General features: G+C 38.0%; 1 protein-coding gene across 6 annotated transcripts in view; it reads left to right on the forward strand.

Annotated features, from left to right (window-relative positions):
• Positions 1–891: 891 nt before the first annotated feature.
• Positions 892–25258, forward strand: part of TUSC3 (tumor suppressor candidate 3) — a 182134-nt gene continuing 157767 nt past the window's right edge. For 4 of the 6 annotated variants that reach the window (XM_067721965.1, XM_067721968.1, XM_067721964.1 and 1 more), the window contains exon 1: positions 892–1245. In XM_067721965.1, coding sequence (XP_067578066.1) covers positions 1108–1245 — 138 coding nt within the window. In that variant the 5' untranslated portion in view covers positions 892–1107. The remainder of the gene's footprint in view (positions 1246–25258) is intronic. The other 2 variants (XR_010939597.1, XM_067721966.1) reach the window with 1 other exon arrangement.

Genomic DNA, 25258 nt, shown 5'->3' on the forward strand with positions numbered 1-25258 from the left:
GGGTCTTGGGTAGGTGTATTTAGCTTTAGCACGTACTGCCAAACAGTTTTTCAAGGTGGTTAAACCAATTTACTCTCCCACAGGCAGTATAATCTGATAGAATTTTATCCTAATATATACTTTTTTATGCTTGAAAGTCTTTTATTGATCTTTTTATGCTTCAGAGTCATTCTTCTATGCAGACAAAGAGTTGTATAAATTGAAATTTGATATAAACAAACTTGTGACCATGAGGCTATATTAAAATTTATGTTTTGCACTGAGTTATCGTTATTAGTAGTACTGCATTGATCAAATCAAAATAACGTGTTATGAATTTGAGAAAACAGTAATACACAGGAAAATCAAAATTGTATTGGGAAAACATTACTTGTAGAAATAATTAAAGTTTTTAAAAATTAGTTATGCATCTGTGGATAAGAATTATTTCTAGAATGAGAATATTCGGTATCACTTTCTTATTTTAGATTTTTGTTTATGTTAAGTGCTAAGAAACTATGTTCACAATAATTAGACAGGCATAGAAGATGTCTATTATCACAATATCACTCAGTTCTTTGAACTACTGTTGAGTAAAAATGTCCCAATGGGATCAGATTGCCATTAGCTAGAAGGGCCAGATCCTTACTAATTCCTCAAAGCCCTTCTCCATCATCGAAGAAGGCAATTATGTCTGTCTCTGGTTCCAGGTAAAGTGTTGGATAAACAGGACCCTCGCATATTCCCGAGACCCGGTGTTGGCTTCAGTGGCAGGACAGCCTACGGTTCAGATCGGCGAGGTGGAAAGCCGCGCCCCCCGCTGCCGGGGTCTCCGGATGGAGTCCGGCCGAGAGCGCAGCGCGGCGTGCACGGAAGCTCCGGCTCCCTCGCCACGCCCACTTCCTGCCCCATCCTGGGCTTTTCCAGGTCTTCTCTTCCAGTGAACCGGATGCTCCGTCAGCTACCTCCTCCGCGTCCTCCGGTGCTTCCCGGCTCCCTGGCAAGGCCGCAGGCATCCACGCGGGGACGGTCAGGGGGCTCCCGGCGGCTGGCCTGGCAGGTGTAGGGCGCCGGTAGGAGCTGGGCGCACACGGTTACCGAGCGTGGAGGAGACACGGCCCTGCGGCGATGGGTGCCAGGGGCGCTCCTTCACGCCGGAGGCAGGCGGGGCGGCGACCGCGGTATCTGCCCACCGGGAGCTTTCCCTTTCTACTCCTCCTGCTGCTTCTCTGCATCCAGCTCGGTGGAGGACAGAAGAAAAAGGAGGTAGAATGAATCCTCTGGGCATTCCCGGGAGGGCCAGGACCGGTCCGGGAAGGCGGGCCGCGTTCATAGGCAGCCTTCCCGCGTTGCTAGGCAGCCGGGCCGCCAGGTGTGGGCGATGGCTGTTTTGGGGAGAGGTTGGGAGGCCTTTGCGCAAGTCCTTTGGGCTCCACAGTTTCAAAAGTGGGGTTGCCCAGTGCTTTCTCAAAAAACAACGAAGCATCGTCTTTTGTGCGCCTAGCACCTCACACCTTTAAGACACGGAGCGTTTTTGACCCTTACTTGAAGGCAGAGTTTCGGGGCTGTCGAGTCAGTAAAAAAGAGTGTGTTGGATGTGAAAATACCGTTTAGGAGTATTTCAAACCTATAGGAACGAGTTGTCCTTTGTGTTTATTACCCTGCTCTCTTCGTTATCCGTTTCAGGAGGCAACAGCATATTGAGACCGTGTTTAAAGTTATTTTGTATTTTATATACATTTTTAAAGCTGTATATTTTTCTTTATATTAAACTCAAGGTATAATTGTGCGAATAACCTCATATTTAGGTTGCGCAAGTTTATTTGTGAAATTCAGATCACCTGATTTCAATCTTAGTCCTATAGTAACTCTGATGAGCACGCGGATTGAAGTAACTGACCGTATTTAAAGTAGTTGTAGAGTTATTTGTGAATTTCAGTTATCCATCTCTACCTTGGATGGTTGATCTAGTGGGATTAGAAAAAAAAATACTTTGGAAATGTAAGGTTTCTAATTGTACCTCATTTTAGTGAGAGTGTCTCTCCATATTAATTGCAAGTAGTTTTTCCTGGTGAAGTTTTATTTACGTACACGTGGCTCTAATTCGGGTTTCAAATATTACCGCAACTTTCTTGACAGCTGGGTGGAAAGAGTGAAAAAACAGCCTCACACACAAGTAACTCTGATTCTCTTTCTCTTTACTCCTTGCCTGAAACAACTCTGAACTCAGTATTTTGCCTTCAACTTTTTTATTTTAACTTTTTTTTACTTTAACATAAAAATAGGCCTTAGTGAAATTAGTGGTGGTATAGTAAGAGGTTTGATGAAGAACCACTGTTAAATTAAGACTGTATTTACAAATATAACGATTTTTTTGCCTAGCATTTGGTATTTATATACATTTCTTAGATTTCATAGTTTTTCTCTTTTTTAATTTTTTTATCTTAGAACCTTGCCAACATATTTAAAATTTATTTTTATATTTTTAAATTTAATTTTATTTATTTTTATACAGCAGGTCCTTATTAGTCATCAGTTTTATACACATCAGTGTATACATGTCAATCCCAATCTCCCAATTCATCCCACCACCATCCCCACCCCTCGCCGCTTTCCCCCCTTGGTGTCCATACGTTTGTTCTCTACATCTGTGTCTCAATTTCTGCCCTGCAAACTGGTTCATCTGTACCGTTTTTCTAGGTTCCACATATATGAGTTAATATACGATATTTGTTTTTCTCTTTCTGACTTACTTCACTCTGTATGACAGTCTCTAGGTCCATCCACGTCTCTACAAATGACCCAATTTTGTTCCTTTTTATGGCTGAATAATATTCCATTGTATATATGTACCACATCTTCTTTATCCATTCGTCTGTTGATGGACATTTAGGTTGCTTCCATGACCTGGCTTTGTAAATAGTGCTGCAGTGAACACTGGGGTGCGTGTGTCTTTTTGAATTATGGTTTTCTGTGGGTATATGCCCAGTAGTGGGATTGCTGGGTCATATGGTAATTCTGTTTTTAGTTTTTTAAGGAACCTCCAGACTGTTCTCCATAGTGGCTGTATCGATTTGCATTCCCACCAACAGTGCAAGAGGGTGCCCTTTTCTCCACACCCTCTCCAACATTTGTTGTTTGTAGATTTTCTGATAATGGCCATTCTGACCAGTGTGAGGTGATACCTTATTGTAGTTTTGATGTGCATTTCTCTAATAATTAGTGATACTGATCAGCTTTTCATGTGCCTCTTGGCCATCTGTTTGTCTTCTTTGGAGAAATATCTGTTTAGGTCTTCTGCCCATTTTTGAATTGGGTTGTTTTTTTAAAATTGAGGTGCATGAGCTGTTTATATATTTTGGAGGTTAATCCTTTGTTCATTGATTCATTTGCAAATATTTTCTCCCATTCTGATGGTTGTCTTTTCATCTTGTTTATGGTTTCCTTTGCTGTGCAAAAGCTTTTAAGTTTCATTAGGTCCCATTTGTTTATTTTTGTTTTTATTTCCATTACTCTAGGAGGTGGGTCAGAAAAGATCTTGCTGTGATTTATGTTGAAGAGTGTTCTTCCTATGTTTTCCTCTAAGAGTTTTATAGTGTCTGGTCTTACATTTAGGTCTTTAATCCATTTTGAGGTTATTTTTATGTATGGTGTTAGGGAGTGTTCTAATTTCATTCTTTTACATATAGCTCTCCAGTTTTCCCAGCACCATTTATTGAAGAGACTGTCTTTTCTCCATTGTATATCCTTACCTCTTTTGTCATAGATTAGATGACCATAGGTGCGTGGGTTTATCTCTGGGCTTTCTATCCTGTTCCATTGATCTATATTTCTGTTTTTGTGCCAGTACCATATTGTCTTGATCACTGTAGCTTTGTAGTACAGTCTGAAGTCAGGGAGTCTGATTCCTCCAGCTCCGTTTTTTCCCGTCAAGATTGCTTTGGCTATTCGGGGTCTTTTGTATCTCCATACAAATTTTAAGATTTTTTGTTCTAGTTCTGTAAAAAATGCCATTGGTAATTTGATAGGGATTGTATTGAATCTGTAGATTGCTTTGGGTAGTATAGTCATTTTCACAATATTGATTCTTCCAATACAAGGACATGGTATATCTCTCCATCTGTTCGTGTCATCTTTGATTTCTTTCATCAGTGTCTCATAGTTTTCTGAGTACAGATCTTTTACCTCCTTAGGTAGATTTATTCTAGGTATTTTATTCTTTTTGTTGCAATGGTGAATGGGATTGTTTCCTTAATTTCTCTTTCTGATCTTTTGTTGTTAGTGTATAGGAATGTAAGAAATTTCTGTGCATTAATTTTGTATCCTGTAACTTTACCAGATTCGTTGATTAGCTCCAGTAGTTTTCTGGTGGCATCTTTAGGATTGTCTATGTATAGTATCATGTCATCTGCAGAGAGTGACAGTTTTACTTATTCTTTTACAATATGTATTCCTTTTTTTTCTTTTTCTTCTCTGATTTCCATGGCTAGGACTTCCAAAACTATGTTGAATAATAGTGGCGAGAGCGGACATCTTTGTCTTCTTTCTCATCTTAGAGGAAATGCTTTCAGTTTTTCACCATTGAGAATGATGTTTGCTGTGGGCATAGTTTTTCTTGAGAAAGGGAGAAGATTTGAAAAGTAGTTTTTTGTGTGTGTAGTTTACCAGAGCAGAGGGCATTAAAAACAATGAGGAACTCCATGCAAATTCGGATGATTTATCTCCTAGAGAGATCATTGTAACCATGGTAACTTTCAGTTGGGAGGAAAAAAAAAAAAGCCCCAAAAAGTCTAAAAAGTGTACATCTTCAAAGCGTCTTAGCATCTCCAATTGTAAGACTACTTTAACATGTGACATTTGTTAATTTAGTGTAATTATAAATTGTGATACACCTATTTCCATTAAATATATTTTATAAAGGTTATTTTAAAAATGCAAAATTAGGGAGAAAATTGTTGCGGATTTAAAAAGGATGTCTTCCAAAACTTTTATTTCTGTTAAATAGGAGAGCCTGATGATACTACATGGTGATATTGTAGAATACACATATTTTATTAAGGAAAAAAGCAAAATAACATATAGTAGAAGTTTTAATACTTTATGTTAAATATGTTTAATACTTAATTAATTTATTAATTAACATATTAACAAATTAATTTTTAATTAATAGTTAATTAACATTTATTAACATATTAATATGTTATTAAACATATTTAAGTATTAAGTAATTTAATAATTAAATATGTTTAATACTTTACTTTATGTCTCTGAAATGCAGTCTAGTTCAGTATCTGGTACTCAGTTCAAAAACTATGATCTCGAGCTTCCCTGGTGGCACAGTGGTTGAGAATCTGCCTGCTAATGCAGGGGACACGGGTTCTGGGAGGATCCCACATGCCGCGGAGCAACTAGGCCCGTGAGCCACAACTACTGAGCCTGCGCGTCTGGAGCCTGTGCTCCGCAATAAGAGAGGCCGCGATAGTGAGAGGCCCGCGCACCACGAGGAAGAGTGGCCCCCGCTTGCCACAACTAGAGAAAGCCCTCGCACAGAAACTAAGACCCAACACAGCAAAAATAAATAAACTAATTAATAAACTCCTACCCCCAACATCTTCTTTAAAAAAACAAAAAAACAAACAAAAGAACTATGATCTCTTCCAATACCGGAAGAAAAACATTCTTTTTTGGAAATATTGGTCACAAGTGTGTTACTTTTCTAGGGATATTCCAGAGTTGTTTTGATCATATGTGGCGGCTGCTGCTGCTTTTTTTTTTTTTTTTTTTGCTTAGTTTAGAACCTGTTGCCCAGTATAAGATTTGACACAATTGAGCCAGAAAATATAATAGCTGGAACTTAATTTACTACAATAAATATTACAAACATAAGTACTGGAATAGTTGACTTGGCATGGATTGTGTATTCTTTTGTTCTGGGGAGCCCAAACGGAAATCTAAAGTTGAACCTGGAATCAGGAATTGGACATTAGTTGCTTTTAAGGAAGTAACATTTATGACAGTAATAGTTACCACCATAGATTTTTGAATAGAACTGATGGTCCAGTTACAATTCATATCCTATCTAATTGACATCAAACCACTTAACTTCCCTGAATTTTAGTTTTGTTTAAAAATACAGGTATAGGGCTTCCCTGGTGACGCAGTGGTTGAGAGTCCGTCTGACGATGCAGGGGACGCGGGTTTGCCCCAGGGTGGGAAGATCCCACATGCCGCGGAGCGGCTGGGCTCGTGAGCCATGGCCGCTGAGCCTGCGCGTCCGGAGCCTGTGCTCCGCAACGGGAGAGGTCACAACAGTGAGAGGCCCGCGTACCGGAAAAAAAAAAAAAAAAATTAAAAATACAGGTGTAATACTTACATCTCAGTGTTGTCATTGGGATTAAATAAGACTGTATTTAAAGTGTTTAGTGCAATGCCTAGAGCATAACAAATGATCAGTAATTTGGTAGCTGCTATTATGTATTCTTCATTCAAACGAAAGATAGACATGGTAATGAGATCCTAAAATGTAATAAAAAATTTTTTCAAATTAAATTTTTTGCCAAATAAACTGACTTTATAATAATTGTAAATTGTATAGTTTATGGAATAAAATGTTCATTACTTATTTTATTATGAAACACTGAGAATTCCAAACTCTAACATTGCTTGAGAACTTCCCAAGAGGAGATTTTACCTCATGGAAGAATTGGTAGTATTCATGGATTTGTGTATGTGTGTCTACATATATAGGTATATATCTGTTTCTAAATGAACACATTTTCATTCATCAAAAAATAATTTTGTCATATTCTTTATTTAAGAATATAGTCAAGAGAAATAGTTAAATAGGCACAGAAAATTGACGGGAGATTTTTATAGTCAGTTTCCTTAATTACATTGAATAAAGTCATGTTAAGTGATTTTTGAATCCTCATGTTAAGTGATACAGATTTGTGGGAGACTTTAGCTTCTTAGTAGTATATCATTTGCATTTCTGATGCATCATGGGTTTCCATTATTTTGACAGTTTCTCTATTTCTTACATTGTTAACACTTACCAGAATTGTTTTAATCTCTAATGACCTCTTATAGTAGAATAAAAGCTCAAATTCTGTAATGATTTCCAGTGGACTTAATGACTTTACCATCATCAAAAGCAGCTACTGTCAGCCCTTCAAATCCGGGGGTCTTGTACCTGCAGACAGAGAGGGCCGACTGTACCACACTATTTTGTAGCATGAGGGACTCAAGCAGTTTCAGATTTTGGTATCTGCTGGGGTCCTGGAAGCAATCCCCCTTGGATACTGAAGGACAACTATAATATAATAATTTATACTTTCTGCAAAGAAAATGATTAGCGAACAGGCTACAACATGTAGGTAGCAGCTCATAGATATATTTTAAGAGAGAAGTAGTGTTATTAGTTGCCTCTGAGATAACTTCTATAAGCACACTTTACACTGAGATGTATATATCCAGTTACTCTTTAGTGACACAGCCTTGAAATAGAGACTTTAGTGTCTTAGCAAATGATAGGGAGAGGATGGAGGTAAGAGATGGATTTTGATTTTACCTTTAAGCAGAGAACTTAGGTGGAAGAAATAGCTTGTAAACATATGAGCACAACGTAAAGAAACACATAGTAATTATACTTTGATATGTATACACATACACCTGTCATGCTGATGTCAGGCAGCTGTGTCAGCTAAGTTAGATTTTTGTGTACAGTAACTCCTTGAAGAGTAATTGGGAATGACAGGTCTTACTTAAAATGGCCAAAACTGCTTGTCAATAACTTTGAGGCTTAGCCTGCCGCAGTTTCATGGATAATGGCAGAAGGCATGGGATTCCTGGGTCACAGGCGGACAGGTTATTACAGTAATAGAATTGCCAGAGTATCAGCGTTTGTGCTGGTGATGCAGGCCAGCTGACACCTGCAAATGTAGTGAATTTCAGAGCAGGAGAGGACCTTGAGCTTATGGAACCCAAATCTTTCATGATGGGCAGTAAATGTATTTGACTTCAGCCTTAGAGGGAGTCACTATCTTTATTAAATTGGGAAGTAAACAAACCTGATCTTTGTTCTAGAAGGGACAGTGTCTAGCAGAGCTGTGTGCTACACAAACATCCTTGAACAGATAGCCTAGAACAAAGTCAGTCAGTACTTGTCCTTGCAAGTTTTGTAGAAACCGTGATGAACCGTCTGCCTACGCAAGGGATCTAACCTGGGTCAAAAGGGAACACTTCAGGATATTTTCCTCCACATACACAAAACACCAGCATGTTCAGCCCCTTCTATATGTGTTCTCTTCTACGTGGAAGACACAGAGAAAGGGAAAGGGCAGAAACATGAAACTTGAGCCACAGATTCATCAGCTATTTGTTAACTGTTTTGGGCTGCATTTACTTGTGCATATTCTCTTTAGCCTTAAATAATGAGTTTGGATGTGAGTGTGATCAGTATGCCTGTGACTACCTTAGTAGTCTCCAGGTTTGTTTGGTGTATTAGACCATGTGACGATTGCTTCTTTCCGTAAGACTCCCACCTGGAGCATCATGCTAATTTCACCAAGATAGATTTACCTTTGGCTAAGTATAGGAGTAACTCTTTTCCTGCTAGATCATGAACAAATGTAACACTGTGTGCATGAGTATGTGTGGACCAAATAGGTAGTATTTACGTCAGTCTCTATCCAGTTTTTATTCTGTCCGTTGGCAAGATTTCTGCAGCTTCTAAAATTGAGCCTAAGAACCTGCTGTATAAAAAAATAAATAAAATAAAATTCAAAAAAGAAAAAAAATTGAGCATACCTAAAAGGGAACTCTCAATCCTTTCCTCTGCCCATCTGGCCCATCTGTTTTCTCATTGCTGTCAGCAGTGCTGTTTTATGGGGAACAAATTTTAACCTCATTTTTTTTTTTAAGTAATCACTTGCCATATATAATACTATATCTTTGTAGCTCTTATGTTTTGCACGTTGTACACAGAGAGGCTGACTTCACATAATTTCTAGCAGAGTCATACATAGATTTAAGGAGAGCATCTTGCAAAAATATGATTCCTCTATTATATGTAGATATGTAAAACATAAATATTTAGTTTGAATAGTAAAATTTCAAATATATTATTCAGAAAAATAGACAGTATTTTTTTCATAGTAATTGATATCTGTCTATCTCTCTGCCTGCTTGCCTGCTTGTCTCTCTGTTTAATGTCAGAAGGAAAAAGGTCAGTGTCAACAGTGAACTTCTGTTACAGAGTGTTTCACAATGTGATAAAAGTCCTAACTTAGAAGTATAGCATCCTGAAGCCATTAATGAGTTGAAAAAAGTTAAGAATAAAAGGAAGTCTTTACTAGCATTTATTGTTATTACATTTTTGGTTGCTCATATCAAGATACCTAACTAGTTTGACGTTTGGAAGTTAAAAGGAAATTTTCTTTCCTCTGTATGTTACTATGAGAACTCAACCATCTTTAATGAAAAGGGGCACTTGAGTATAGGTTAGATAAATTGTGGTACTGATTTTATTAAATGGAACTGTTTATTTTAGATGTGTATTTTTAGAGATGGCTTAATATTGCTGTCAATATGATTTGACTCAACTTTTGGAGAAATATTGTGGTTCAGTGTCTTCTCTGCTTAGAAACAAAGCAAACCATTGGAAAGTTAGTTCATATGATTTTTGTGGTAAAACTTAAGGTACAAGATTGATTACAAATTGTAAGATCTGTTTACTATTCATGTTAAATTTAATGAGATACTGTCCTGTAATTTAGTGAATTTAACAAACTTGGGAGTTGGAAATAAGGCTTATTTCAGGAAATGAAAAAAAACATAACAGGAGAGTTGATAGAATGCCAGGCATTTCACCTCAATTGTTCGTAATCATCACAGCATCTTGGTGATTGTGACGGAGTTTTGTTTGCCTTACCTTTGTCTTTGTTAACAGTATACCTTGGTTTTATTTAAGTAGTAGGAGCAATTGGGACTATCCCAAGCCCCAAGCAATCATTTTTATTAGTCAAAGATTATCATGATTATCCAGTACCCTGCAAATTATTGGTTTAGGAGTGATCACATGATACAATTATGTGGGGCTTTTGGAAGTTTCCTCCTTCTTCATAAAGGACCCAAAGTGGGGTAATTCTTTCTTCCTGTCTTTGGATATGTGTGTGAGAATGTGATGCATTGTTGAACCCATCTTGTAATCACAAAAAGTACAAGCCTGAGGGCAAAACCAGTAAGTTTATGCTGGCAGAGTAGAAAATTGGGAAGAACATGGGTACTTGATGGCATGACTTAACTAGCCTTGTAAATGCTTCAACTCTGGACTCCTTGTTATATGAGTTAATAAACTTTCTTATTGTTTAAGACATTTCAATTTGAATTTCTGATTTTTTGTATTTGAAAGCGTTCTACTGAGGAAGGTCCTCTTGGATTAAGGGTTTTACCCATGACTGTACAACTTGTTAGTTTACAGCCTTACCCCAAAGAACTCTTTCTACATTATGTTTTAGTAACCGGGCCCTCTTTGTGAATTAGTTATTAAATATTAGTGGAGGACCATTTAAGTATGTATAGCTGTCCCCAGTCTTTAAATATCAGTTGTTAGTATTAGAAGTTTGTGTATGTTTCGGTGTCATTGAAGTGCATTTTCATGTTCCTCTTATTAAAATAACTTTGTTTTTATTGTATGAATTGAAATTCTCTATTCAAAAGTTATGTCCAAAACGTTGTAGGAAAGAAATTGGGCATAAATTTATTATGTGCTTTAAAAACTATTAGCCCAAGAACAGAGTGGAAGAGAGTAAGTATGCCCAAGATGTATTTGCTGTATGCTTTTTTCTGTTTGAATGTTTTTAAGAAATACTTATTCCTTTTGCTTTTGTGTGGGTAATAGATTGGTACGTAGTTTCATTGTAAAGACATGCGAAATAAAATTCAGGAAGATACTTAATTTTATTTTTAAAATGATCATGTTTTAATAATGTTCTTTTAGTTAACATCTGAGTTAAGATTAAGCAAAAGAAAAACTGGGACCTTCCTCAAAGATCAGGCTTTGTGCAATGCTTTGTGGAGTGGCTTTGCTGTGTCTTGCTCTTGTTTCCTGTGCATTTTTCCTCTTGGAGCCTTTATGGGGAGAAAGAGTGGCTGAGTCAAGGTGTAACACCATCATCTTGGCACTCATTCAGCATAGCTTCCTACGGAGAGCAGCGTGAGTCACAGGCTTTGATGTTGGAGCCTATTCCAAACCATAAAGCGAATGTCGCGTGTGTGTGTGTGTGTGTGTGTGTGTGTGTGTGTGTGTGTGTGTGTGGTGTTTAAACACTGCGTTATAGAATGATAGAGCAGGAAAGTCAGATTTCAGGCTAAATAACAAAGCTGGGACTAGGAGGGAGTTTTCCTGCCTCCAGAGTTGCTATTTCTGCATCTTCCTGCTCAGTAATGCTGTCTTGTCTCTGCCCCTCCCCTCTTTATTACTTTAAGTATACTGTCATTTCCTCTGTCTTTTCATGGCTGATCTTTTCTGAACTTCTTCATGGGTACTTGTTTTGTAAACTTCAAAATGATTACTGGTTTGGCAGCTCTAAAACAAACCTATTAATACTGCTTAGACTTGACCCCTTTGAGAACATAATTTATAAAATTAGGCCATCTGTTTCTTTATGAAGCTGTTTAAATAAATGAAATTAGTCTAAGGGAAGCCTAAGTCACAAGAGTCAGAACTCTGTAACCTACATGGATGACGAAAGTATGTAAGTTTCTCTTCCACCTTTCTTCCCCAAATAGTGCTTTCTACAGTCCCTAATGCTAAGGAAAGCCTTGTCATACATCTCTTTGCCAGAGCCAGAAATCCGGGCACATTCACTTAGTTTCAAACGTTTACTCAGTTGTGACTTTCTTCAACACCCCTTCCTTCACCCCAGCTGAAGACGTCCCCTGGGACTTCCTAGCCAATGCTGTCTTGGGGGGGGGGGGTCTTTACATGGCTCTAGGATGCAATCCAGCATTCTTTGCATGCTCTTGAGTGCTTTTCCTGAGTGAGCCTTTGTCTGACTCTCCTGTTTTCTATCTCACCACTGTTACATGCTTCCTTCCAGTGTTAACTTAAGCAGGGTACCCCTTCCCCGGCTCAGATAGATAGATGTCTGTGCTTATTCTTTATGGCACTTAAGTGAATTATTGCCTATTGTCTCTCGTTACTGTTGTTCTACAAGCCCTTTGAGGAGAAGGGTTGTGGGTTTATTTTTGTATCTGTATTTCCATATTCAAGCATAGTGCCTTGTACTTGGTAAATGCTTAGTAAAGTTACTTTGGTCGAGATACTTAATCTCTCTAAATTATCTGTAAAGTGGAGATAGTTTGTTAGTCCCTACTATAGAGTTGTGAGCCTTACATGAGATAATCCTCTAAAGTATACTTAGCATAGTGCCTGGAACATAGTAAGTGCTTATTGAACGTTAGCTTTGGTGCTGATATTGGTGAATGACTGCAGGATGTTCTGTGGTTTGTTTTATGTTTCCAAAGTGAATTTTCATGAGTAGCATAAGTTGATTTGGCATTACAAAAGAAACTTTTAAAGGCATTTGATATGCATAATTTTTCATGAATACTTAATTTTCCTGTGTGACAGATTCTGCTACTAAATTGGCTCTTGAGAAAATGTCATCGTTCCTTTCTTCAGATGATTAAAGATTTGGCAGTAACCATTTGGTCATGGTTACTTTTCCTATTTGACTTCTTACAGCGTTTGACAGGTGCTCAGTGTAGCCCTGTTTGGGGTTAACCTATTTGCAGTCCTTTGGACCTCTTGGAACTAGAGGTCTGTTTCTCTCCCCAGGTTTGTGAAGTTTTCAGCTATTATTGCATTAACTATACTTTTTGTCTCTTTTTCTTTCTCTTCTCCTTCTGGAATTCCCATAATGCAAACATTGTTCCTTTCATTGTGTCCCATAATTCCTATAGGCTTTCTTCGCTCTTTTTCATTCTTTTTTCTTTTCGTTTTTCTGACTGGATAATTTCAATTGTCCTATCTTCCAGGTCACTGATTCTTTCTTTTCCATTGTTGAGTCTGGTTTTGAAACTCTCTATTGAATTCTTCTGATCAGTTATTATATTTTTGTACTTTAGGATTTCTGTTTGGGTTTTTTTTTTTAATTTCTGTTTATTCTACTTCTTGTTTTGTTGATGCATAGTGTTCCTAATTTCATTTAGTTGTCTGTCTGCATGTTCTTGTAGGTCACTAAACTTCTTTAAGAGGGTTGTCTGACAGTTCATAGATCTGCATTTTTTTAGTATCCATTATTAGAGCTTTATTAGTTTCCTTTGGTGGTGTCATATTTACCTGATTTTTCGTGTTCCTTGATTCCCTACATTGGTATCTGCACATTTGAGTAAGTGGTTTCCTTTTCCAGACTTTGCACGTTTGCTTTGACAGATATAGTACTTCACCAGTCAGTTCAATTTGGGTTTCTGGATCCCACGACTCTTACAGAGGTACTTTTGCTTTTGGATGGATGCTGAATTTTTGTTGTTGAGGGGAGGGAAGGATAAAAATGAGGGCTGACTTATGCTGACATGTTGTTGACTTCACTCCTATATCTTTTTTTCAAAAGCTCACCACCCTTGACATTTGTGACTTGACCCTTACATGGCTTTATACCAGAATGATGGATAGCATAGATTATTAGAACACCACTATCACCTCTACTATTTTTTTTGCTATTGATTTTATTTTATTTTTTATTTTATTTATTTATTTATTTATTTTTGCGGTATGCGGGCCTCTCACTGTTGTGGCCTCTCCCGTTGCAGAGCACAGGCTCAGCAGCCATGGCTCACGGGCCTAGCCGCTCCGCGGCATGTGGGATCTTCCTGGACTGGGGCACGAACCTGTGTGCCCTGCGTAGGTAGGCGGACTCTCAGCCACTGCACCACCAGGGAAGCCCTATTTTTTATTTTTTTTTAATTTATTTGTTTTATTTATTTATTTTTGGCTGCACTGGATCTTCTTTGTGATGCGTGGGCTTCTCATTGCAGTGGCTTCTTTTGTTGCAGAGCACAGGCTGTAGGCATGTGGGCTCTAGAGCACAGGCTCCGCTAGTAGCTGTGGTGCGCGGGCTTAGTTGCTCCGCGGCATGTAGGATCTTCCCGCACCAGGGCTTGAACCCTTGTCCCCTGCACTGGCAGGCAGATTCTTAACCACTGCGCCACCAGGGAAGCCCTTTGCTATTGATTTCAGTTGTCACTTTTCTTTGGCGTTTAATGAAGCCTGTGACACTCTGTATAATTTGGTTTGGTCATTTGCTTTCTCATTGTCTTTTTTCTTATTTTACTGTTTGGTAGTCTTATAGAATGGAATTAGAATGAGAAAAGCAGGTAATGTGAATTCTAGCCCCATTGTTTATCTTTACAAATTATCTATTTGGACCACAATTTCCTTCTTTATAAACTAGAGATAATTCCTCGCATAGGGTTGTTTTGAAGATGAAATGAAATAAAATGCGAACGTTACAAAATGTTAAGGGTTTTATGAAAGTTAGTTCTGAAAAATGATACGTGGGTTCCAGTTTCTTTGATATAAACTCTGGGCTCTTGGGCAAGGCACTTAACCTTTTGAAGCATCAGTTCGTTCAACTGTAAAATGAGAACATTGAACAAGATCATGATGTCTGAATCTGGGGAAAATAGGGAAAGTTTCCCATTGGCTGTCTGAAATTATAAACGTTTTTCATTTATGGCATAAATGGATTTTTCTGGCATGAGCATCTGTAACGTATATTAGATTTTTAAAATGTTAAAAACTATTGGATTAAACGTTTGCTTAAATCCTTTCTAGATGGTATGATTATATGAAATATGGTAATAGAATGATTTATGGTAGTTTCTTTGTATATCAAAGGTAATTTTATGTCTTAGAGGTTGAATCTTAGTAATAGTTCTGCTCTTATTTGATTACAATGTCCTTATCATAAAGAAGCTTAACTATACTAGTTTTCAACAATTTGAGTTATATGATCCACAGAGGATAACCAAAACTAATTGTGGCAGAGCTATTTCAGTTTTTTTTATTTGCCTATCAGATAGCAATTAGATTTATACTTGCCTTATATTTGCCTGTTTCAAATATGTAATCTACAAAGCCACAAATTAAAACAATAAGCTATTTTTGTACATTGCTGTAGTATTCAGAATACAGCGTATGTGCTATATCTGCAGTAATTCATATAGATAAGAAAACTTAGAAAAGTAGTAATTTGAGTAAAATCATTAGCACTGGCCTCTAGTGTTCAAGATACATATTAGCAGAATAAAAGAAACCTATTTCATTATCTAAAAAAGGAATTGGTGAGGGAAATAGGGTGTTGTTTTCCTTTTCTTCGTATCTCTTTTCTTTGTAAAGCTACTAATGTAAAATTAGGTTAGGTTAGCCCTATGGCATTTTCTACACAGATTGCAGTCCTTTGGTTTATGTATTTTCACAGGATTCCATCCTGTCGTGGTAAGTAGATGATCCTAGGGACCTCTCTGTATTCTCTTCCTGATTTGTTACTAAAATCTAAACTTCTTTAGTGTGGGAAGTTCCTAGTCTTACTTGTCTGTGTCATCATAATCATAACAGAAGCCCAAAGTAGATGAGTCTTTTATGTTTTATGATTGTTTGTCGCTTATTGGTTTCTTAAATACGTTGTAAATGTTTTTCATATTACGTCCATTTTGATTGTTTTAAATAGAAATAATAGTATTGAAATAAATGGTAGAAAATAAGTGTATTTGAGTGTCATCTTCCTAAAATACAGCACCTTACTGAATAAAGGGCCATGTCACTGACATTTCTCTAAAATGTGATCTACCATTCCTTTTTTCCAACAAATATTTGTTGATGAATACTACATGTCAGACACCATACTGGATTTTGGAGGTAAAGTGGTGAACAAGACAGCCACTGTCCTGATGTATCCTATAGCTCATAGTCCTGTAGGAGATTCAGACAGGAAAATAGGCAATTATAGTATGGTGTGAGAAATGCATAAACTGGGAACTGTTGGGTGCCGTGGTGTTATATTAGCACATTGGGGTCAGCTGAAAACTGAAGATACACATAGGAAATGGCTTAATGAAGGGAGAAGTATTCTAAGAAGAAGAAATAGTACTAGTAAAGGTCAAGAAGTATGAAAAAACACAACAAATTCAGGAAACTCAAAGTAGTTCGACATGGCTCAGCTTAGAATGCACAGGGTGGGGGAGTGGCAGGGTTGAGGCTGGAATGGAAGCCAGAGTCAAATCCCAAAGGACCTTGCAAGCCATGTTAGAGTCTAGACTTGACCTTGAAGTTCGTGGGAGGAACTGAAGGGTTTTATCTTGGAGGTGAGGATGAGGTTTATATTTAGGAGGGTTGCTCTGGGCCTGCTGTGGAAACTAGCTTAGGTGGGGATGCGAAGTTGGAGGAAGGGCAGCAGTCTGCTCAAGAGGCTACAGCAGAACTGGATGTGAGAGGCAGTGATGACTTGTCGAAGGTTGTGGCAGTGAGAATGCAGAATGATCACTGGAGTTTTGAATTCTGGGAGCCAGATGAGGCAGTTCTTGGTGGTTGATTGTGTGTGGGATGAGGGAAAAGGAGGTAAGAATAACGACTACATTTCTTGGTAAAAGGGAAATTCTATTTACTGAAACGGGAAACGGGAAGGAAGAGATTTTGGAAGGAAGATAACATGTTCACTCTTAAGGATGTGCGCGATGCCCATGTGAAATCTAAACAGGTGTTTGAGAGGCAGTGGAATGTCTGGATATGGACCTATGATCTGGGCTGAAGATGAAATGGATTTGGAAATCATTAGCATCAATGGGAATTGAGTTTTTGGTGGTGGTTCAAAATCCCCACGCCAGAGTATACAGAGTGAAAAGGAAGAGCAAATGCAGACCCTCAGGGATGGCAGTATTTCACTGTCCTTCAGAAGGCAAGTTTGCAAAAGAGACCAAGACTGCGCTGCTGGAGAACTAGGAAGAAACCCAGCAGATTGTGGATGTCACAGGAGAGGAATGTTTCAACAAGACAGAGGTCAACAGAGACGAATGGTGACAGGCTAAACAAAAACTGTAAAGAGTCCTTTGGATTTAGGCGGAGCAGTTTAACTGCAGTGCTAGGGTGGAAACTAGAAAGGAGTGAGTGGGTTAGTGAATGAGTGGGTCGTGAGGAAGTAGACACAGCCAACTCTTCACATGAAGCACTTTTGCTGTGAATGGGTGGTGAGTTAAGTGAGTGGTAGCTGGAGAAGAGGTTGACATGGAGAGGGAAGATAACTGAAGTAGAGCCAGGTGGCTGAGAGGATGGGAGCAAGGAGTGGGAAGCGGAGACCAGCAGGTGGAATTAGCTTCATACACGAATGTGGTGGTAGTTCTCAGTGCTGTTCACAGGTAGTTTTGGGTTTTCTTCCATGCCTGTGATGGGATTGCACTTTCCTACTCTTGTGAACTCAGGCATGGCCCCAAGACTGACTTTAGCCCATGAGTTGTGAGCAGATGTGTCACATGTCAGTTCTAGGCAGAAGCTCCGAGGGTCATTACATGCCTTGCCATTGTCTTTTTCCCTCTGGCGCGGTGACTGGGAATGTTTGACGCAGTGGGTGCTGTATCAGCCTGGGTCCTCTAGTGAATAGGATGCGCAGAGTCTCCCTGCCAACCCATACGTTGGAGAAATCCACCATTATTTTTTTAAATACTGAGATCTGGAGCTGTTAGTGCTCTGTAATTTAAGCTCTTTGGATTGTTCCAAGGAGTATTGACGTCTCTTACCTTTCTGTGGGAGAAATGGATAAAAGAAGCGGGTGCAGTTGCAGGCACATTTGTTCTTTTGTTGGCAGAGATGGATGTTTTCTCTGTGAAATGGAAGGTAGACTAAGAAGGAGGAATAAGCTGGTAGGGCGGGGAGGTCTAGAACAGTGAATACAGTCTTAAATAGCTAGAAGAGGTATTAGGTAATTTGCCTAGAATTACCCATTTTAAATAGCTAGAATAGGTAATTTTACTCAGAAAACACAGAGGCACTGCTATTATAAATACAAAGGTGGTTTGTGAATGTATTAGTTTTCTATTAATGCATAGTAAATTATTGCAAATTTAATGACTAAAAATAACTCATTTTTAAAAGTCTCATAGTTTCTACAGGTCAGAAGTCTGGGTTCTCTGTTAGGGGCTCACAGGTGTGGCTGAAGTTCAGGTGTGGCTAGGCTGCATTCTCATCTGGAGCTCTAGATCCTCTTTTTGGCTTACTCAGGTTGTTGGCAGAATTCAGTTCCTGGCAGTTTTAAGGACCCAGTTGCGTATTTTCTTGCTGGCTGTATTCTCTTGGCTCTTTAAGGCCACCCTCAGGTCCTAGCCGTGTGGCTCTCTCCATGGTCAGTTTAAAACATGGCTGTTTGCTTTCTTCCAAGCCAGTAGGCTCATGTCTCTGACTCTTCACTTACTTTGGAAATGCTCATCTAATTTGGTTGGGCCCGCTCAGTATAATCTCCCTTGTGAGTAACTAAAAGTTAACTGACTACATTTGTACATCTTTGCCGTATAAGGTAACACACTTATAGAAGCGCTGTTCCGTCATGTTCACAAGTCTTGTCCATACTCATGAGGAGGGAATTATATAAGGGTTATGGGTCTCTGGGGATTTTTTTAGAATTCTACCTAGTAAAGTAGGTGAGCTTGCACTTTTAGATTTTTCCGTATTTTTAAGTGGTGGCTTATAAAATCAACATAAACAGTTATGATAGTCAGTGTATAGGACAACATTATTTAATATAAGACTTCTGGTAAGGTTGTAAAGTTGAAGTGATAAAATTGAAGTGATAATAAAATGGAAGTATCAGAGTTCAATCAGAAAAGCAGGAGCTCAAGAAGATGAGCATGCATGTATGTACGTGCATATATCCATATCTGGATTTGTTACAGGAATCCGACTTTATGTAATGGTGGAGGCTGGTGAAGTAAGGATATTGTCTGCGTGTTTGCTGCTGGAGTTTGTGGTCCAAGAGCAATTGGGAAGGGAGGATGCTGTACGGTGGGAAGAATAAGAACAAGCTGAACCTCTGAGGATGGAGTGAAACCATCAGTGATTTTTAAAGCTCATAGTTCTGAAATTGCATAGTAAGGAGAAAATGGTTATTCACAAAAATAAGTAGTTGGAAATGATGAAAATTACTTTATAAACAGCTCACTCATCTTGCAGCCTCAGGATACCAGTTAAACTGATAAATAAGTTCAAAGAGTAATAGACATTTTATTTTCTTTTTCACATGGGAAACTTACAATTAAAATTAAAAAGAGATTTTCAATCTGCCTAAAACTTAATTGTTTAGTGGAATATATTTTTAAAATAAATTTTCTTCTATTAACTGCTTTATAGAAATGTTTCCCTCCCACTCACTCCATTATAGGATAAATCACTGTTCCTCTCTCAGATATTTACTCAGGGTTTCAAAATAGAAAAATTATTAAGTTCAGATGTTTCTTCCACTTTTATGGCTGTTACTTTATATATCTTTGTTAGCCTCATAGCAAGGGACCCTGCATTTATAAATTGCACTTAATAATATTGTAGAGAATATTGGGAAGATACCTAAATTGGGATAGTCATGTTGTTTCAATTTAACTATCCGCTAAAACATAAAATAAAAGTGATTTCTTGTCTCACTTGAAATATTCATACTAGCACCTTCCCTTCATTCAGCTGCTAACAGACTGGTATTATAAAAAAGTAATACTATGGAATCCATTGTCTACTTTCTTATTACTGAGTGAGAATAGTGTAGAATATCAAGATAATGCCTTAATAAAATTGACAATTTATATGGTATTATCCTATACTGTTTTGAGAGATACATATATCTTTTTAATAGTGACTTGTGTTTGTGCATATACTTAAGCATAGTTGTCAACAGCTTTTAGAGAGCTACTTCTCATCTTGCTTTCCTGCTGTGACTTTCATATTTTTATCAGATTTTATTACCTTTTTTCTAAATTGTTTGTTGTGCCAGAGCTGTTTACCATATCAGTTCTTCCTTCTTCATAGACACAAGCTAGACTACATTTCCCAGCCTCCTCTACATTTACTTAGGGCCATGTGACGAAGTCATGGTGAATGGAATGTGAATGGAAGTGATGTCTGTCATCTCTAGCCTGGCCTTAAAGATTGCCCCTTGGCTTATGCTGATCGTCCACTACCCTGTTTGGAAGAGTCATCAGGATTGTATCACAAGCTTCCCTGTGAGGGTCTGTGTTACTTTGCCTCTGCGAATTGAAAGGTAGAAAGGGGGAGAGGCCACTGTTCTTTAGAAGTAGTTGAGGCAGATTCATGGGCAGATGTTTGCAGCATCAGCCAGGAATGTCCTGGACACCACTGGGTTCACTTACTATTGTTACTGTAACAAATTATCACAAACTTACTGGCTTGCAACAATACAGATATAGTTCCGGAGATCGGAAGTCTGAAGTCAGTCTCACTGGGCTAAAGTCAAGGTGTGGTAATAAGAATTGTGTTCCTTCTGGAAACTCTGAGGGGAGAATCGATTTCCTTGTGTTTTTCAGCTTATAAAGGCTGCTTGAATTCTTTATGATTCTTACCTGTATCACTCCAACCTCTTGCATGTATCCTTACATCTTATATTGACTGATCCTCTTGCCTCCCTCTTTTATAACCCTAATGATTATAATGGGCCCACTCGGCTAATGTAGGATAATCTCCCCATTTCAAGATTCTTTTTTTATTTGAAGTGTAGTTGATTTGCAGTGTGTTAATTTCTGCTGTAGAGCAGTGATTCACTTATACATATTGAATATATATGTATATATATTCTTTTTTATAGTCTTTTCCATTATGATTTATCTCAGGATATTGAATATAGTTGCCTGTGCTATACCATGGGACCTTGTTGTTCATCTCAAGATTCTTTACTTAATCACATCTGCACAGTTCCTTTTACCATGTAAGGTCACATGCTCTGAGTTTCTGGGAATTAGGATGTGAACATCTTGCAGGGATTGGAGGGGAGCACACTGTTTAGCCTATTGCAACTACTCACTTAGCTGTTACAGATGAAGAAACTTGGTGGAAGCCTTCAAGAAATAAATCTAAGAGTTCCAGGTGAGCTCTTGAGAATCCCATGCTCTGAGATTGTTGGTAGCTGCTTTTCTTACCTTAGATTCTCCTGCACTTCTCAATGGCATTCTAAGCTTCTTTTTTTTCTTTTTTAATAGATTTATTTATTTATTTATTTATTTTTGGCTGCATTGGGTCTTTGTTGCTGTGCACAGGCTTTCTCTAGTTCTGGCGAGTGGGGGCTTCTCTTTGTTGTGGTGCGCAGGCTTCTCATTGTGGTGGCTTCTCGCTGCGGAGAACGGGCTCTAGACGTGTGGGCTTCAGTAGTTGTGTCACACAGGCTCAGTAGTTGTGGCTTGGGGCTCTAGAGTGCAGGTGCAGTAGTTGTGGCACGTGGGCTCAGTAGTTGTGGGTCACGGGCTCTAGAGCACAGGCTCAGTAGTCGTGGTGCATGAGCTTAGTTGCTCCACGGCATGTGGGATCTTCCAGGACCAGGAATCAAACCCGTGTCCCCTGCATTGGCAGGCGGATTCTTAACCACTGCGCCACCACAGAAGTCCCTAGTCATAGTTCTTTTAACTCTTGACCCTGTCCTTTTGGTTAAGCCACTCTGACTTTCTGGGTCACAGTACTTCTGTTAGTTAAAAAATTAGAGTTGAGCTAGATCAGATATGCCTTTCAGCTTTCACATCTTATCATTCCTTTTAATGAAAGAATTGAAGGGTATTTCAGGGCAGTAGGGGAAGCTTTATTTTCAAAAGAGCACTAAATTTAATATTTTTTCAATTAAAAAGAATATTTCCTAACTATTGTTTCTTTAGTTAGCCACCACTGATCTCTCTCCTAGTGCTATCACAGCACATTTTAAAATTCTTCTCTCAAATGTTAGCATACTGTCCTTTATATTACTCACCTTCAAATCTCCCATAGAACTTAGTCTAGTATCTTGCTCAGATCAGGTGCTTACTTAAGTATTTGTTTAACACTCTAAGTAGTGGCAAGCATTAGGTACACAAGGTCTCTCTTAATTGAAATTAAATAGTAATTGAAAAGAGGCCAGCTTATTAATCTAGTTAAAATGATGAACAGTATTTTAAAGAAGGGAAATTATCTAAAATTAAAATTATAAAAATTTATTCAATTGATCATATGCTTAAAATTTAGCTTTTAATTGAAAGTAGTCATGATTTATTAGAATGAACAAGGAATGAATAAGTGCTCATATTTTTTGGTGTGAGTTTTCTCAATAAAATTATATGATAGCATAGTCAGACATCTTCAGTTAATGCTTGACTTTTGGAGTATGATTCTGGAAGTCATTTTCATAAAAATATTTTCAGGTTTACCACTTTTCTCAGGGGTGCCTCTCAGTTCTTTGATATTCATATCATTCTCTTTTGAAGTACCTAATGTCATCCTCCTAGTTGGTCTTCTCTTTTCATGTGTTACCCATTATAATTCTGACACTCATTTGTCAGTGGTTTTGCATATAATTTGAGTAGTTCTGCATCAGTTTAAAAAATCAACTTGATGAAATCTTTTGACATTTATAAGATTGCAGTGAATTGTAGTAATGACCAAAAAAATAGTGTGACATGGTGTGTTGGGATAGGTGCTGGGGTGAAATGAGGATGGACGTCTGCATAGGCATTACTTTTGTAAACGGATGGTTCATTAGTGAATATACCGTAGATCTTTTTTGCCTCTCTATGCAACTTTGTATTTTTTGTGTGCACATATTGAATACTTAGGTAAGGAGGAGCTCCTGTGGCATACATAGAACAGAAAACTGCTGTGAAATTGCTGAGATGAAGGGCTTGCTTGTCTTTGGGTTGCTGGTAAGAAAGGACATAGTAAAGAAGGTGTGGTGCCTATTATTTTTGTCCTCTGTAGGCTGTCCCTCCTTTCCCTCCTCTTTGTTTTCATCTTAACAATCCCCTCTTTAAGGGCCACAGGGGTGAATATATTACCAGGCCATGATGGTCATACCACTCATCCCACTTGTTGTATTTGCCACAGGCTTGGGCGAGTGACCTAGAGTCATTTACTGAGATTTTCTAAATGGCACTGGTAGCTTGCTTTGCTGATTGTGTATGAAATTGGAAGGATGGGATTTTAGGTTGCCTATCACTGCTGGCATGAGAAATGCTAATATACAGAAGCTAAGTAGATAAAGAGATTTTCACAGATTCACTAAATATTTGAACGCTAACTCAGTGCTGGTCTTTGTTCTAGATATAAAAATTGTTGCCCTCCTGTGGCTGGAGGGAGTACCGACAACACGGTCAAGTTCTTGGATGTAGTCATTCCTGAAACCAGATTTATCTCCATCCTTCCTTGTTATATGTACTTATACAGTCTCTTTTTGTCCAAGCTAGGTTGAATTAGGTTTATGTCATTTTTAATAAAAGTCATTTTGGTAAATATGAAAGCCATGTATAATTTCAGCTTTCATTAAGAAGATGATACAGATTTTAAAATATATGAATAAATTCTAATTTCTGAATTTGGGTAAACTTTTGTCATGTATTTTTATATTTTTTCCCCCAGTTTTCAGTAAATGGAGATTACCTTATCCTTTACTTTTTTCTTATATTCCGTTCCAGACTTTAACCTCATGGTTTTCTGGTAAAGCACTCTGGTTGACTACTTTCTTTAGTCATTCAGGAAGACGTAACTATTTGTTTAGTAAATATATCCAAGTAGACCTGCTTTAGACTCCACAGTTTTCTTTTTAATATCTTTATTGGAGTATAATTGCTTTACAATGTTGTGTTAGTTTCTGCTGTACAGCAAAGAGAATCAGCTATAAGTATACATATATCCCTATATCCCCTCCCTTTTGAGGCTCCCTCTTACCCTTTCTGTCCTACCCCCTCCCCCTCATCCCACCCTTCTAGGTCTTCGCAAAGCACCGAGCTGATCTCCCTGTGCTATGCAGCTGCTTCCCACTAGCTATTTATTTTACATTTGGTAGTGTATATATGTCAATGCTACTCTCTCACTTCATCCCTCCCCTTCCCACTCTGTGTCCTCAAGTCTTTCCTCTACATCTTTATTCCTGTCCTGCCCCTAGGTTCATCACAACCATTTTTTTCTTTAGATTCCATATATATGTGTTAACATACGGTGTTTGTTTGTCTGTTTCTAACTTACTGCACTCGGTATGACAGACTCTAGGTCCATCCACCTCACTACAAATAACTCAATTTTGTTTCTTTTTATGGCTGAGTAATATCCCATTGTATATATGTGCCACATCGTCTTGATCCAGTCATCTGTCGATGGACACTTAGGTTGTTTCCATGTCCTGGCTATTGTAAGTAGAGCTGCAATGAACATTTTGGTACATGACTCTTTTTGAATTGTGATTTTCTCAGGGTGTATGCCCAGTAGTGGGATTGCTGGGTCATACGGTAGTTCTATTTTTAGTTCTTTGAGGAACCTCCATACTGTTCTCCATAGTGGCTGTATCAATTTACATTCCCACCAACAGTGCAAGAGGGTTCCCTTTTCTCCACACCCTCTCCAGCATTTATTGTTTGTAGATTTTTTGATGATGGCCTCATTCTGTGTGAGGTGATACCTCATTGTAGTTTTGATTTGCATTTCTGTGATGATTAGTGATGTTGAGCATCTTTTCATGTGTTTGTTGGCAATCTGTATGTCTACTCTGTAGACTCCACAATTTTTTGGTAAATCATTTTTGAAGAGTACTGTATGATTACTTATATATTGGATGAGCAAATATTGAGAACTAGGAATACAAATTAAATTTCTTAATCTCTTTTATTGCTATTATATATGATTAAGAATAAGTGAAACAGAAGTGTATTTGCACCATTACAATTGTTGAAATATTTTTGTCCTAGATGCCTCTGTATTTTGCACAAGTACTATATGATAGGTAAGCAACTTAATTCTTTCAGTCACTAATTTCTTACCTTCATTTATATAGTCTTTCTTCGTACCTATTGGAAAATGTATGGGCAATTTATTTTCATACAAAATATATACTCCTTAATAAGACTAACTGAGGTGAGAATCAGGAAATTTCACTATATGAATTTGAGATAACAAATTATAGCATAATGATAATGAAACAACATTATACATACTCACAAAGTTGAGTTTACCTGTCTCAGAATATCTGTGTAATCATCCTGACATCTGCACCAGGGCAAAGGTAAT

This window comes from Pseudorca crassidens, chromosome 21, assembly GCF_039906515.1.
Source record: "Pseudorca crassidens isolate mPseCra1 chromosome 21, mPseCra1.hap1, whole genome shotgun sequence".
Classification (NCBI taxonomy): domain Eukaryota; kingdom Metazoa; phylum Chordata; class Mammalia; order Artiodactyla; family Delphinidae; genus Pseudorca; species Pseudorca crassidens.